The sequence below is a fragment of the Delphinapterus leucas genome, chromosome 3, assembly GCF_059928025.1.
Source record: "Delphinapterus leucas isolate spDelLeu-1000000601 "Yukka" chromosome 3, BTC_Dleu_Yukka2, whole genome shotgun sequence".
Classification (NCBI taxonomy): Eukaryota; Metazoa; Chordata; class Mammalia; order Artiodactyla; family Monodontidae; genus Delphinapterus; species Delphinapterus leucas.
In genome coordinates, this window is record NC_143131.1 from 49,805,633 (window position 1) to 49,822,032 (window position 16,400).

Below are 16,400 nucleotides of genomic sequence, written 5' to 3' on the forward strand. Positions count from 1 at the left end.
AAATTAGTGTTACCAGAGGGGTGAGAGAAGGAAGGGAGGGGTAAATTAGGGGTATGAGATTAAGAGATATAAACTACTGTGTATAAAATAGATAAGCAACAGGGATATATTGTATATAGCACAGAAAATTTATAGCCATTATCTTGTAATAACCTTTGACGGAGTGTAATCTGTAAAAATACTGAACCACTATGCTGTACACCTAAAACTAATATAATACTGTAAATCAGCTATACTTTTTTTTTTTTTTTTTTTTTTGCGGTACGCGGGCCTTTCACTGTTGTGGCCTCTCCCATTGCGGAGCACAGGCTGCGGACGCACAGGCTCAGCGGCCGTGGCTCACGGGCCCAGCCGCTCCGCAGCATGTGGGATCTTCCCAGACCGGGGCACGAACCCGTGTCCCCTGCATCGGCAGGCAGACTCTCAACCACTGTGCCAACAGGGAAGCCAACTATACTTTTAAAAAAAAGTAACTGTATCATTTCTTATTCCATTTTGTTCTTGGTAAGAACTTGGAGATTTATTCTTGTACTCATACTTGTTCCAAATCTAGCAGTGAGTGACAGTTGGAGTTGTTTGATGGAGGCCTCATGTCACATCTCTCTTCATTTTGTTTCTCTGTCGAGGGTCATAGTCCTTGTAATTGGGCTTGCATTAGCAACCGGTTTGTGCAGTTATCCTAGGGAGATAATTTTGTTATCACAGGCATTATCCTTTCTATTGTAGACCGTTCTGGTGTTGACAGTTGGTGAAACAAAGGTATGACCTACTAATGGTGGTCAATGTAATTAGCAAATCTATCTATAGGACAGAATTAAAGTTGCTTTAAATGTGCCATCTCAAACTACGGTAGTGTGAAACTTAAAAGTAAAAAAAAGAAGAAGAAGACTGCATGTTGAAAAGATGTATGGAAGTAAAGAAGTATCTGAAGATAAAAAGACAAGAACTCACTGGCTCCCACCAGCTCCCCTGCCTTAGTCTCCAGTAGCTCCCTTATTCCCTGGCAACCATGGCTGACAGTGTGGTTTAGAGTCTTCAGAGGCAAGTTTTCTTTGTGCACACGTGTATGCAATTTTTAAAAAACAATTTTAAAAACTTATTTTTTGCAGTTTCTTTTTTCTTTTAGTATATCATGAATATCTTCTCTTAGTACAAATAGGTCTTGTACTGTGTTAAGTGTTGCATGTAGTATTACATACTCTGGATATATTTAATCATTAACATACTGAAGGATTTTGAAGTTGTTTTCATTTTTTTCCTACTATGTGCAGTGCTGCCGTGACCATTCTTTGTGTATGTGTGGATTTGTGCAAATGCTTTTGAGGAATAGATTCTTAGTAGTAGAAATGCCAAAACAGTTAGTATCGGCATTTTGGGTTTTGTAATTGCTGCCAAATTTCCCTCCAAAAATTACCAGTTTTTCCCTTAAGTTTTAATTAGAACTTGATGTTTCCATAATATGATTTGTATTTTGTTCTAAAAAATTGTTGAAATATACAATCATGTACACATGATCATCTTCACATGAAAAAACATTTTAGCAAATGAGAAGTAACCTTAGGACTTCTGTTTCCTAATTGGGAGGAGTCACATTTCTGACGCGTCATGTATTTGATAGGGTAATGCAGAGACAGCCAAGTTACTTTTAGCCCAATACCCTTTATCCTTTCTCTTTTCACCTCCAAATCTTGCCTTCCCTAACACCCTGTAGCCATCTCTGACACTACCCTAACTGTCATAATTTTCAAAGAATTGTTACCAGCTGTGATCAGTTTCCTTGCCATCCCTGTCTCCTTTAACTGATCCTAAATCTCCATGTTGGCTAGATGAGCTTATTATTCCCATCTCCCTCCCTGTAGGTTTCTCTTACCTCCCACTGTAAGAGTATTCAGAGTGTTTAAGAGCTTAGAAGTTAGACAGCCTACATTAGAATTCTGGTCCCTTTGCTTTCCAGCTCTTTGAGTGGAGGCAAGGAACTGAATCTCTTCAGGGCTTTGTTTTCTTATTTGTAAAACGTGGTTAGGAAAAGAGTGCCTATTTCATAAGGTTAGGAGGGTTAAAAAGGAGTAAATCTGAGTTGCTGCTATCTCCATCATTGTGATGTGGCAGTTGACGTGAGTCTTCAAGACAGTTGAGGAAAATATTTGTGAACTTTTTTTTAAAAACATCTTTAAAAATAACCTGAGCAGGGGCTTCCCTGGTGGTGCAGTGGTTGAGAGTCCGCCTGCTGATGCAGGGGACACGGGTTCATGCCCCGGTCCGGGAAGATCCCACATGCCGCGGGGCGGCTGGGCCCGTGAGCCATGGACGCTGAGCCTGCGCGTCCGGAGCCTGTGCTCCTCAACGGAAGAGGCCACAACAGTGAGAGGCCTGCGTACCGCCAAAAAAAAAAAAATTCTGAGCAAACCATTCTTGAACCTTGCAAACATAGTAGATCTCTTTTAATAAATCTGAAGAGTCAGGTTATGTAAAAATGAGACTTACTGAGAACTGTGCGTAATTATTTATGTTTGTGTACCAGGTAATTGCTAATACATTAATACATTTGTTAGCTAAGTTATGGAAAATGACTTACCTCTTAAGCATAGAGTACTCTGAATTTTTTAAATGAGCATTGGTGAATGTATAAATATTTTATTGCTTTTTATCCATATAAAATACATGATTATTTCTGTACATGAACAAGCATATCATTGAACTTCTGAAGTAAATTAAATGATAATAAGAGATGAGTAATAAAGTCAGGTGAGAGGAAAAGAATAGAGGAAGGGCTATAAACCCTGACAGGCCTATTTGAGTTCCCTGAGATATATCCTGATTACCGTACTACTTATTTATTTCCTTGGAATTTAGCTAAAGGGAAGGTGGCTTGCTGAGGGAGCAGAGCCTGGTGCATGCCAGGGCTCCCTGTCATTAGCCTGCAGGCTAAGGAAAACAGGTTGTCCTCTAACAGCTCCTGGAGAGGACACCACACTGCACCATGGCAGTAGAATTACATGGACTGACCATTGAGAATAGGTGATAAAGGATCTGGCTCCTTCAGCCACCACAAAATTGTATATTGAAATGAAGGCATTAGTCACTAACTCGAAATGGGGATTTCAGTAAGAATAAAATTTAAAGCTTTTCTCAAGTGTGTGTTTATTCAACGCACATTATTTTTCAGTGCTCTAGTTCTTTGTTTTTTGTTTTTTGCGGTACGCGGGCCTCTCACTGTTGTGGCCTCTCCAGTTGCAGAGCACAGTCATCCAGACGCGCAGGCTTAGCGGCCATGTCTCACGGGCCCAGCCGCTCCGCAGCATGTGGGATCCTCCCAGACCGGGGCACGAACCCGCATCCCCTGCATCGGCAGGCGGACTCCCAACCACTGCGCCACCAGGGAAGCCCAGTGGTCTAGTTCTTGTCCTCTCTAAAGAAAGATTTTTTTCTGAGCCTGAATCTCTAAAGTTTGCTGCCTTGCCTTTCCTCTCTTGGTGCCAATGGTTGATATCAGGATTTTGCCTTCAGCTTATAAGACAGATGTACTGGTGTCTTTGTAAGCCACAGACTTAATGTTTCCTATCTTTAACAGCAGGCACTAAAACTGTAGGAGATGGCATTCTTCTATAGGTCCTGCAAAAGAGACTGAATTAATCACCTCTGCAGTGTAGACATCTGCTGCCTGCATTCTGCCTCTGTAGACTGAATTTGACAATTTAATTTTAACAAAAAAGAACACTGCTACATAAATATAAAACGCTTAAAGCATTATTTGGACAACAGTGTTACTAAAGCATGAAGATGTAAACTAAAGCCTTTCGCTTCTTGTTTGAATTTGTTTTCCAGCAGTTTAAGAAAAAAGAAAGCTTTAAGTTCCCCGTTAGAACCCAAAGCTGTGGATAATTCCACATACCAAACATAGTATAAGCCAGCTGTGAACATGTCTTAATATCTCAGTTTAAAATTTGCAGAATGATTTGGTGTTGCCCAGTGCTTAGAAGTGACTGTTTTTGTGACAAGAGACAGATATCTCAGTCAATATGTCCTAAATTTACTTCAGTCAGTACGCTGGAGAGGCGTCTGTCTGATGACTTAGAACCCTGAATACTTTTCAAAACTAAGATCCAAAATGTGCCACCATGTTTAAGATTCTCTCCAAATATAGACTAGTGTTTCCCAGCCACACTCCCCACCCCCATTGCCCCTGCCTTTTTATCTGTGGCAAAGATTCTGATTCAGTAGGTCTGAAGTGGTGCCTAAACATCTATTTTTCACGGTGTGCCTCAGGAGTTTTGATATACTCCTAATTTTGGGAACCGCTGGGGTAAGAGTTTTTGATATTGGGGTAAATCAAAACTAAATCTGAACCAAATCAAGTAGCAGGCAGGGAAAGCCAAAGACTTGGACAGTAGTCCTTCTTGTCTCTGAACTCTCCTTTGCTCTTCTCCTATGGCATTATGTAAGCAAGGTAGGAGGGTGAATCAAATCCACACACCCTAGCTGGGAGTGAGAGACAAACTGTTTCACTTTTTTCAACAGATAATTTCACTTTCCCTGAAGGCTTGAAACTTTGAAGAGTTAAGCCTCAGTAATAAAATGCTCACAAAGATTAATTATACACTTGTAAAAGTTATAGCATTTATAATTATAAATATAAATAAGGGTTAAAAAATATGATAGGTTTTAAAACACTTTAATGGATCATTTAATTTTCATACACAGGTTCTGGTTCCCGCCCAACTGGGGGAATATCTAATAGCAAATGTATAAATACATGAATTATGATTCTCTTTGCATACCTTCCTCAAAGCTAAATGCTGAGAGGTTTGTCTTTGATTATAGACAGCTGTTAACAAGTAGAAATAAATTTTGCAAATCTACATTTTATACAGGGCTTGGGCAATACTTTAATGCATGTAATCAAGACATGTTAGCATTTAAGTGTTTAAACTTTGGAATTAAAGTTTAATAAATAGGACTCCCCTGGTGGCACAGTGGTTGGGAATCTGCCTGCCAGTGCAGGGTACATGGATTTGATCCCTGGTCCGGGAGGATCCCACATGCCACGGAGCAACTGGGCCCGTGCGCCACAGCTGCTGAGCCTGTGCGAGCCACAACTACTGAAGCCCGTGTGCCTGGAACCTGTGCTCCGCAACGAGAGAGGCCACTGCAGTGGGAGGCCCGCACACCGCGGCGAGGAGTAGCTCCCGCTCGCCTCAACTAGGGAAAGCCCGCACACAGCAACGAAGACCCAACACAGCCAAAAATAAATTTAAAAAAAAAATGTTTAATAAATAAATTTGCTCTTTTGCGGGGGGGTTGTTGTTGTGGACATTAATTTCCTGGTCTATAATGTACAGTGTAAATGTCTTTATTCCTAAAATGTTGAGTTGTGTTTAGAGTAAATTTATGTTTTATTTTTCAACTGATTACTTAACTTTTTATTCCTACATTATAGAAGTTTAAGGTTGAGGAAATGGAGGCCTGTCTTTGTGCAGTTGTGTGTCTGTGTCTGTGAGTCTGTGTCTGTCTTTCTCTAGAATCAAAGGGATGAGCTAGATTAGGGGTTACAGATGTAACCCCAGTAGTTAGTTAACTCTTCACGACGTTGTGTGTCCTTAAATTTTCCTGTAAAAGAGAAACACGCTAACAGATCTCAGTATCCTTCTTTAAATTTATCTTTGATTTACGGTTGACAACTGCTGCCTTGATACCTTCAGGGTTAAACTTGAGCTCCAAGGTTCTGGGATATATTCTTCAGCAGGGGAGAGTAATGGGAGACCGGATTTGGCATTGTGGCTGTGGACAAGTCATAACCACTCTGAACCTGTTTCTCCTTCTGTAGAAAGGGGATCATAGCTATGCTCACCTCCAGGGGACATTGTGAGAAGAAAATGAGATAATGCATGTGAGGATACTTTAGCAGTGGTTCCTTTCTGTTAGGGTTCCTTTTCTTGTTAGGGGTGGAATGTATTTATGCCTTTCTCTCTCCCTCTTTTCCCCCGTTCCTCCCAGTACTTGATTGCCTGATAATGGCAAACACCGGCTAGGTGTTAGGAGGCAGTGGTGAACAGGGCAGATATAATCCTTGCTCTCTGGTAGCTTAAATAACTCCCTACTTGCCTACTCCCTACTTGGAACAGCTTTCTCTGCCTTCTGGAAGAGCCAGTCTCTCCTGCTCTTCCTAATAGGCTACTCGTTCCCGTTGCTATCCTTCCTCATTCTCTTGCCCAGCCTTTAAGTGTTGGCCTTCCTTAGGGTTCCATCTTAGACGCTCTCTTTACCCTGTATTGCGTCCCATAGTATATCCAGCTCCCTACTTGAAATCCTGTCCCCTCTTCTTGACCAGCTATCTCAGAGGTACTTGAAACTCACCATGTCTAAAACTGAACTCATGGACTTTCCTGGCGGTGCAGTGGTTAAGACTCCGCATTTCCACTGTAGGGGGTGTGGGTTCAATCCCTGGTCAGGGAACTAATATCCTGCATTCTGCGCGGTGCGGCCAAAAATTTTTTAAAAATAATAATAATAATAAAAATAAAATTGAGCTTATGATCTAAACACTGCCCCTCCCTCCCCCAAAACTGATCCTGCTCTGGTGGTCTGTGAGTCAGTGAGTTGTCCAGTATTTCGTCCAGTTGTTTAATCCAGAAAACCATGTCTCTCTCAGCCCCCTGAACGCCCATATCTCATGTATCTACTTCTTCACCAAGTCCTTTTGCTTTTATATCCTAAATTTCTGTCAGGTTCTCCATTTCTGTTCTCACTGATGTTCTGTTCTCACTGAAGAGTATTCCATTCTTCCACTTCGGATAACCTTGTCATGAATTCCCATTCATTACTTTTAGGGAGAAGAACTAAGCTCCTCACTTGTCGGGGCTCTCTGGCCTGGCAAGAGTTGCCCCTTCTCTTCTCCAGAGTTGCCTTGTATTGCTCTTCTTCCTTATCATCTACTTTTGAGTTGCATGGACATGGACTATCTTTTGTTTCATCCATGTACCATGTTCCTTTATGCCCGAGACCTCTGCCTAAGCTCTTAGTCTCACGTGCAGACCCAGTGCTTCCTTTTCCTGCCTTAATTTATCTTCTAATCTACTTAAGGCAGATCTCAGCTCAAATTCCATTTCCTCAAGGTATGCTTATTCTGCCAATTCAAGGCCGGGTCAGAGCTCTCTGATACCATCTCCTGGCACTTTGTCCTCTTCTATAAACAATTAGTTCATTTATTATTATATATTTGTATGTGTGATTATTACATTTGATATTTATTTCACATACTTAAAACAGTGTTTCTCATATAGTGGATTGCAACCCATTATACATTATGAAATCAGTTTTAAAAATTATGACAAGCCTTTTAAAAAAAACGAAATAGTATAGAAAATATCAGACCACTTACAATAAGGGTATTTTTTCATCATACCTTTGCTTCAGATTAATAAATAGGTGTGATCATATAAGTGTGCAGATACACAGGTGTATTGAGTATGATATAAATTACATTTCTTATTGTGGGTCTTAGTCAAAAAAGTTTGAAAGCCACTGAACTAGATGGTAAATTCTGTGAGGAGAGGAATTCTCTTTTGTACCCCAGTCCATCCCCAAGTCTAGCAGAGGGCACTCACTCAGTAAATATGTCGGCTGAATGAATGAAACACACTTTTTCAGGGAGGTTCACAGACCCATTGTCTTCCTCCTAGGGATTAATGGACCCTGGTTCTAAGCACATGTTAGTGATTATTTCCTCGGCCAGTTGAGTCTGCATTAGATCATTAAAAGAAAAGAAGTGTAGAACCACACCTACACATGTATTTTTTTAAGGGTTGATAAGGCAATGAAACACTATTGAGAAGAGATTTTAGATTTAGTTTTTGTATTACTTATGAATCTTAGGCCTTAAATACCATTTTATTTTATTTTATTAATAAATAATGAAACAATTTTCACCTGCCTAAAAATATCTGGGTAATTTTTGAGTTTCTAAGGTAGTCTACACACAGGGCTTGTTACATAGCTGTTCTCTTTTATGCGTACTTCAGCAATAAAATATTTACGCAGTTTTGGCAAGGTGATACTACAACCTGGTTTAGTACAACAGCTGCACTGCCTGTTCCCATGTGGCTTGATTTCCCTTTTTAATCTTTGGTTTTCTGCAACTAAAGACTTATGTCAGCATGTAGTTTATACAGCAGCAGATAATGGTGAAAGCTTCTTGAATTAACATAGTAAAGAGAAATACGCTGCTGAGTTTACTTTGTTTCATATTTTTCTGATGTCTCTGAAAAGCATTTTACTAACGTGTCCTACACAGTAGAGCTTTTATAAACATCACATATTTACAATGAGACATTTTTGTGAATTTTTTTTTTTCTTTAGGGAACCTGTAAACTCATCTCCAAAGGTATAGTCTCTGATCTTAAAAAAGGGAAACATCTCAGCTCTAAAGTCATCGCCGTTTGGCTTAGCACAAATCAGCAAAGTTCTGGCAATAAAAGAATAATTTTTACATTTACTTTCGGTCATACATTTGTATGTATATTGAAATTGAGATTGGATTAAAAAGTGTTTAGGCAAAAAATACAGAATCTTAATTCTTTTCAAGTTTATTTTCAGAGCCCTTTTAGCCCAGAGTTTTTCCTAGCATATGTGTTATTTTTTTCTTTCTATTTCTAGGTGCTCCTGATCCAACAGCAGGTGCTAGTATAGATGATGAAAACTGCTGGCACTTAGATGAAGAGCAGGTTCAAGAACAGGTTAAACTGTTCCTTTCCCAGGGCGGGTACCACGGATCAGGGAAGCAGCTTAATTTGCTCTTTGCAAAGGTATGACTTTTTATTTTTAAAGAAATATTCTAAATATATACATTTATAGAAAGTATATATGATCATGTTTACAATAGGATAAAGGCTTCTTTTTAAATTCTTATTTATTTTTTTAAGAACTGGGAATTCCCTGGCGTTCCAGTGGTTAGAACTTGGTGCTTTCATTGCCAGGGCCCAGGTTCAATCCTTGGTTGGGGAACTAAGATCCCGCAAGCCATGTGGCATGGCCGGGGTGGGGTGGGGGGAAGAATAGACTAAGTTATTATCAACCATTAGAGACTTCTGTGTCGTAATGCAAGCATTAATTTACTTAGGTGTCTTTAGACAAGATATGGGCCATTTTTGTCTTTCTCAGCTCTTATTAATAAAATGGTGGCAATTTATACAATTTTGAAAAACTGTTCAGTACTAAAAATAAAATAGCTTAATGTTATTTGAAATGCCATCTTTTCAAGTTTTTTCTTCTTCTAGTTAATTTTCCCAAGTAGAGCATACCTTTGAATATAGTCCTTAAGATGTGCTTTATATAATTAGTTTAATGTTGATATCTTTAAATTAGTTTCAAGAGCATAAACTTTGGAGTCATACAAACCTGGGTTTAAATCTCAGTTCTAAATCTTATTGAGTGTATGTACCTTGGCAAGTTATTTAAGTCAGTTTCCTCATCTATAAAATTAGCTAGTAGTAGCATATCCATTCAAGTTGTTGTGATTATGGTGTTAAATGATAATGGTGTCTAACAGTAGTTGGCCCTTGGTAAATGTTAATTTTCATCACTAAAATTTGATAGCCTAAGAAACAAAGTTATCTTCATTATAAGTTCATTGTGAACAGAGGCTGTGTCTTGCTTTACACAGAACTCTTAGTACCATAAACACATGTCTAAATACTGGATAAAATGCTTTTTAAATAATGTTAAAGCAATGTCTTTTCATTGGGGGTACAGCCATCTTTATAGATAACGTATTCAAATTGGTTTTAAGGGAACAGATAACTGTGTTCATTGATATTTCTGTTAAACAACTTCTCTAATATTCATAATACTTAAAAGCTTTTGTAGTTCAGAAGAATTAGAGTAAACTCTGTTACCGCTTATAGCCAAAAATTAGTGTATTCTGATTAATGAAAACCCTTTAGATGAAGATTTATCCCGGGACTTCCCTGGTGGTTCAGTGGTTAAAACTCCATGCTCCCAGTGCAGGGGGCATGGGCTCGCCCTGGTCAGGGAACTAAGATCCAGCATGCGCGTGGTGCAGCCTTAAAAAAAAAAAAGATTTATTCCATATACCATACTTAGATTGCCAATTTTTCAAGAATTTAGATTACAGTAAAAATACATTTAACTCTAAAATTATTTCACATGATTTAATCATTCTTTGGTAATTCATAGGCACTTCAGACTCTTGTAATACTTCACAGTCAACAGTCTGAAAATTAATTACCATTAGGCTGTAATTAGTGTATATGTATTTCAGTGTTGGTTAATAGTTCTGGTTTGTATGCTTAATAGTAAAGCATTTATTTTCATTGCTATTGCTAACTGAGTAGTAGGGTAGAAATTTATTAGGAAAATAAATACTAAATTAAATCCATGATGTATAGAGGTAATATTAAAGTTTTGGTATATTTAGACACACAGGAAGTATTTCATAGATTCTCTTATCAGCAGAGAGTACACTGTGGCCTAGTGGAAGCAATGTGAAAGAGGTATTAGACTGGCCTGCAGTTGCTATTTTTATCCTTCTATATGATGTACACATTGTATATGCCATATGAAGTAAGAGCAACATCTAATTTTGGAAATGGCATAACTTCCAGAGTTAAGGCAGATCCGGGTTCTGATTCCAGTTGTTCCTCTTGTCCTTTGGACAAGTTATTTTACTTCTGAGGGATGGCTTTATAATTTGTAAAATGGGGATTATAATCTGGCCTACTTTATATGGTTGTTGTGAAGATTAAAAGGTAAGTATGAATGTAAAACTCTTCAGCAAGATGTCCGATAAATGGCAACTCCATTTCTTTCTCCTTTTTAGTACTTCTTAAGATTACTCAAAAAACCCTTCTGGAAGCATACCCTTGTGATTCAGTGCAGAAGTACATTTGAGTTCTCTACAAGGCTCAAATTCTGAAGCCTGGTTTGGGGGGAGGGTTCCATTACTTGTCAGGGTACAGGACTGAGGCAGAACCTATTGATCTAGAGGTTTAGGCTGCTTTATTGAAGATCTGCTGTTTCCTCCTTCATGTGGCTTTCACATAGAATTTTGAATAAAAGGACTCCCCTCTCCTTATCTACTACTTATGACCTTGCTCCACTAATTTTCTACACAGAGAACTGATGTTCAGCTGGGATTCCTATTCATTGAACACGTAGCAGTATACACTTTAAGAATGGATGGATTCATTTAGGATTTCCTGTAGAGCAACTTAGCCTTGTGTTTCTTTTCTTGTTCTCTTGTTTATTTGGGAAATGTAACAGAAGAATAATGGACAGAGCTTGAGGTTCCAGCAGAGAAGCCAAGTTAACTTACTAGGTCAGTGGTTATGATTCTGCTTCAAGGATTGCTCATTTGGAGCAAGAGAGTTCTGAACCTACAGCCCTTTACATTTCCTCTTACCATTGCAAAAACAGTCCCATCTGAGTGAATACAAGTATGCTGTTGCTCTTTACATGGAAATCCTCGGTGAGAAAGAATCTAGTGAAATTACTAATTTACCTCAAAAACTGAAGCACTTGTAGGACTTGTACTTGAATATACTAAAAACCACTGAAAGAGGTTTAAATTGTACAGTTTAAATTGGTGAATTGTATGTACGTGAATTATGTCTCAATAAAGCTTTTTTTAAAAAAATGGAAGGACAGATGCTATTATTATAAACACTATCCGATCAATTTAGAAGATCTCTAAAGAGTTCTCAGTACAGTGCTTTAGACTCTACTACTCTGGTGGTTAAGTGCAATCAGTTAGGGAGTCAGGAAGGTGCCCAATGATTTGTCTTGTTTATTTTGGTATTATTTTTCTGTAGGCTGACAAAAACATTTGGGGGGAAAATTGGGAAGTTACACAAATTTCTTTTCCTCGTGTGGATTCTAAAACATAATTTTAAAAAATTAATGGTCAGTTCTCTGATTAAATAGCCATTTAGGACAGAGGCTCATTTTTTTTTGTTGTTTTTTTCTTTTTTTTAAGGTTTTGGGGTTTTTTTTTTGATGTGGACCTTTTTTTTTTTTTTTTTTAAGTCTTTATTGAATTTGTTACATTACTGCTTCTGTTCTGTATTTTGGTTTTTTGGCCGCGAGGCATGTGGGACCTTAGCTCCCTGACCAGGGATTGAACCCTCACCCCCTGCATTGGAAGGTGAAGTCTTAACCACTGGGCCGCCATGGGAGTCCCTCACAGGCTCGTTTTTAACAACTTTTGTTTGCTTAAGAAGGATGGTGTGAAGACTTCACCACCACCACCACCACCCCACCCTCCCTGCCCAAAGAAATAAAGTAGTCTGTCTCTGTATTGCTGTTCATTTTTTAACATTTTTCTGAAGGTCTGTTTTTTCCCCACTAGGTGCGGGAGATGTTGAAGATGAGGGACTCAAACGGGGCCCGAATGTTGACTTTGATAACAGAGCAGTTCATGGCCGACCCTCGTCTGTCACTTTGGAGGCAACAAGGCACTGCAATGACTGACAAATATAGGCAGCTCTGGGATGAGTTGGGTAAGTATAAATTTCCTGATGGATTGCCATTGGGTTGTGTGTGGACAAAGACCATGGTTGAATGTTTAAAGAGCACGGTCAGAGTACTGCAGAAGAGAGAGCTACTTTTATATGAACTTGTTGCCATTATACACTGGTTAGAAGAATAGGAAGAATGAGGCATTTGCAGGAACCAATCTTGGCAGTGTTTCTGGGGAATTGTCTGATGTTGAGGAAAGCAAGCACGGGATCTGCTTTTAAATATTTGGGGAAAAAAAGCTATATTTCAAAACAGGTATTTGGTATAATAGAACTGATTCCTTATTTCTAGACTGCTACTGTAATCAGTTCAGCTAACATTTGGCTGTTTTCCCCTTTTGCCCACATTAAAAGTATCAAAAGCAGCTTGAATATTCATCTTATTTATTTTTTGTTATTATTGACTTAGATGGACTGTTGATTGTCAGAATGGAAAAGACACTGCAAACTCTAATTTGTATTGCTTCCCAAGTCCGTGGTGGTAAAGATATAAATATAGCAGGTGGTTGAAAAAATGAGAAATCTACTCCTCAGGTTTACTGGGAAGTTTGGGGGGGATGACTCTTGTTACTCTGTGCTCATTGCTAGGGAAATTAATAATGTATTTGTTATCTTGTCTATTAAGAAATCTATATGTGACAAATGGAATTTTGGGCAAATATTTTGTCAATGCCTATATTAGTTTTACGTTATGCGTATATTTATTAGAAGATCCTAGTTTCAGTGTAATTGAATAGTAGAAGTCTTCATACCTTCACCTTCTGTCTTCCTCTTGGCTAATGATGGACCACATCATGCTATTGATCCCATGTCCAGACCAAGAGAGGCTGATGTCTGTGAAGATACTACATGATAATAATGCTTGGAAGGGACCTTTGAGATGAACTGTTTACAGATAAGGAAACTGAAGTCTGAGGAGGTTAGAAGACTTCCACAAAATGACATAGTGTGACCTAGGGTTGTACAGCAGGTTGGTAGAGAATTGGACACCAAAATTTCCTTTTTCCCATTAATAGGATGTATGTTCAGGAACTGAGCTGTGGATGACAACTCTTGTTTGTTTTGTTGTTTGTTTTTTAACGTGTGTCTGCTATTTGCCAGCTGTTAGATATTTGTTGACCTTTTTCCCTAATATTTTTATTAAGTATCTTGTAATAATCTTAGTACTTCCCTTGGGTCACCTGAAGTAATGCTTAGTGGCCTTCCCCTCAATCAAAATTTAAATCAATCTGTAACTACAGTGGATCCTTGCAATGTATTGGAAGGAAATGTTTGGGGGCCCGGTGTGGTGGTTGGAGAACACAAGTGTAATGCATGGTTTAAACAAAAAATTTTATAGAATACTGAGTGATTTACAAGTAAAGACTCCTCAGTCTTGTAACTCTGTAGTAACTGTTGAATTGACTAGTTGGTTTATGGCAGTAAAAAGGATTAGCATTAAAAAAAAAAACTATTATTGGATTAATATTAAATGAATAAAATTTAAAGAGCTTTGGTACTTAAAGAAGCTTAGAATTAACAAATAACTAATTAGAAAGAAAATACCAATTAAATTTTTTGGTTACCAAAAAAAAATGTACAAGTGATATAGTTAAATAAAATTTTCAGGGTTTGCATTTAATCCATTAGTCATATTTCACTTCTGCAAGTTGGCTTTGAAAATTATGTACCTCAGCCCTCAATCAAAAGGATTAATTCTCATTAGGTGGAAGTTTCTACTAGCTAATGCTAGTTATACCCTGTGATGGACTACTTTTCTAGTTATGGACCAGGCTTTAAACAAGTTCTTTGATTTCAGTCCAGGATGAAGAATACATATTCTTGCCCTATATTTTCTTTTTTCACAAATCACCCTCCCTCCCCCGAGCCCAATCATCACTAGACTGCTATAAATTCTCCTACATACTGTGATGGTGAGCAGAGGTCACTTGCCATTTTAATGAATTCTAAGTTCTGTGAAGAATATCATGTAGGAGTAACAATAGTTATCACATCTTAATATTCATTCACCAAAAAAGTTAACTAAAAGTTGCTTCTGGACTTCAAAAGGAAAGAATTTTGCTTCTTAAGAAAATGGGGGAATTTGACTTTGTGCCCCTGCACAGGGCTCACATTGCTTCAAGGCTCTGCTGTGGAATTAAATGCTGAGCACTGCCAGATGCCAGACATTGAGAAGAGGCTGAGTTTTGTCGGCAAATGGGATCTGCAAGTTAATTGGTGTTTTCTGCAGGCTTCTGGCTGTGAAATGAAATTGGAAGCCCTTTAGCCACATGGATAATACAGGACCTGAATACAAATGTCACATGTCACCATCAGGACCCACTGTGAGACAATAGTGTTCCCACTCCAACACTGCACCATTACAGATCATTTAAATATGGGGATTACATTTAAACTAAAAGCCCCATTTGCCTTTTACTGCAATTTAAATGTCCTCTTAGCAAAAGCTAAGTGACAAATTAAATGAAAAAAGTGCCCACATTTTTAAAGCTGTAATGCAAAACAACCTTTTATTGCTTCTCATGTGCCACGAATGAATCATTATACTTGTCAACCCTAAACCAAGCCATAATTGGAGCAGCTACTGTTATCAAAGTAGGGCCGCTCTGTGACAGCTTAATAAAGCTGAAACTGTTAAATTAAATCTCAGATGCTTAACTCCTTAGCACCGGTAGATTCGATAGGTCCATTCCTGGCAATGGCCAGTACCCCAGGAGAAAAAAAATTCCTGGCATGAAAGCCTTAATCTGATGAAAGTGTACTAGTAAGAGTATCTTAGCCAAGTAACTGCTTCTTGGCAGAGAGATTTAGAGGCATCAGATTGTCAGCCAGATTACAAAATTGTATTTTTTCATAAGATCAGATATCCCCCTCCCCAAGATTTACAACTTTTTGAGTATATGTGATTTATTAAAATTTAAGTACCGGTGTTTCAAAATTAGTTTTAAAAATAACATATATTCATTTAACTCTTTCTTTCAAATAAAGATACGCATACTTATTTGAGATAGCAAAAGGCCCAGTTTCTTTGCCCCATCCTCTAGCTAACAAAGGAATGATTATGCTCAGTTCTTTTCTAAAATAAATGCCTATGATATTCATTTGGTCTGAGTTAATTTTTCTGATTTACTCCCTGATTTTCATAATGTAGTGTGAAATAGATACAGATGCATACTATTAAGATCCTGTTTAGTGCATCTCATTTACAGATACATTTATCTTGCATGTGAATCAGTTTTTCATATATTAATTTTACTTTCTTTACATAATATTCATTTTCCCAAACATATGGCAGTCTTCTGAAGATGAGTGTTGTTGTATCATGATCAGCTATAAGGACATGTATATATTAAAATCGTAAGACAGCCCATTGCAACCGTAGAGGCTGCATATTTGGTAGTGGCTACACATATTTGGCAGAGCTATAGAATACATACCTTTTCAGTTGTGTTCTTTACTCCATGCAGATTTTCTGGAATATGGATCACAGAAATAACCCTTGGATCTCAAGAGTTATTTCAAGCCCAGTGCAGATTGGTGAGCACACCTACTGTTAGCCCTAATGGCTGTCTCTTCAGCACACGTAATTACCGTGGGGGTCTTTAGGGATGAGGGGATATATTGTAACCTCTCATCTGTGTTGATGGTTCTCTTTCCTTAAATGTCTTCCAAGACTGTAATTTTATTTTGCTTCATAAAACTACAGGTTGTGGCTGCCAGTCTATTAAAACCTAATTAAAATGGATGTCATTAGAGGAAACAGTTAAATAAGATTTAATTACAGTTTTAGCACAGGGAAAAATTCTTAAATTTTCATTTTCATAATATGTATTGCATAATATGTTCCCCCCCCCCCAAATTTTAAATACT

General features: G+C 38.2%; 1 protein-coding gene across 2 annotated transcripts in view; it reads left to right on the forward strand.

Moving 5' to 3' along the window:
- ZSWIM6 (zinc finger SWIM-type containing 6) overlaps positions 1-16,400 on the forward strand; it is a 206,288-nt gene that overhangs the window by 140,313 nt on the left and 49,575 nt on the right. For both annotated transcript variants that reach the window (XM_022596877.2, XM_089908890.1), the window contains exons 3-4: positions 8,653-8,801; positions 12,362-12,512. In XM_022596877.2, the coding sequence (XP_022452585.2) occupies positions 8,653-8,801; positions 12,362-12,512 (300 nt within the window). The remainder of the gene's footprint in view (positions 1-8,652; positions 8,802-12,361; positions 12,513-16,400) is intronic.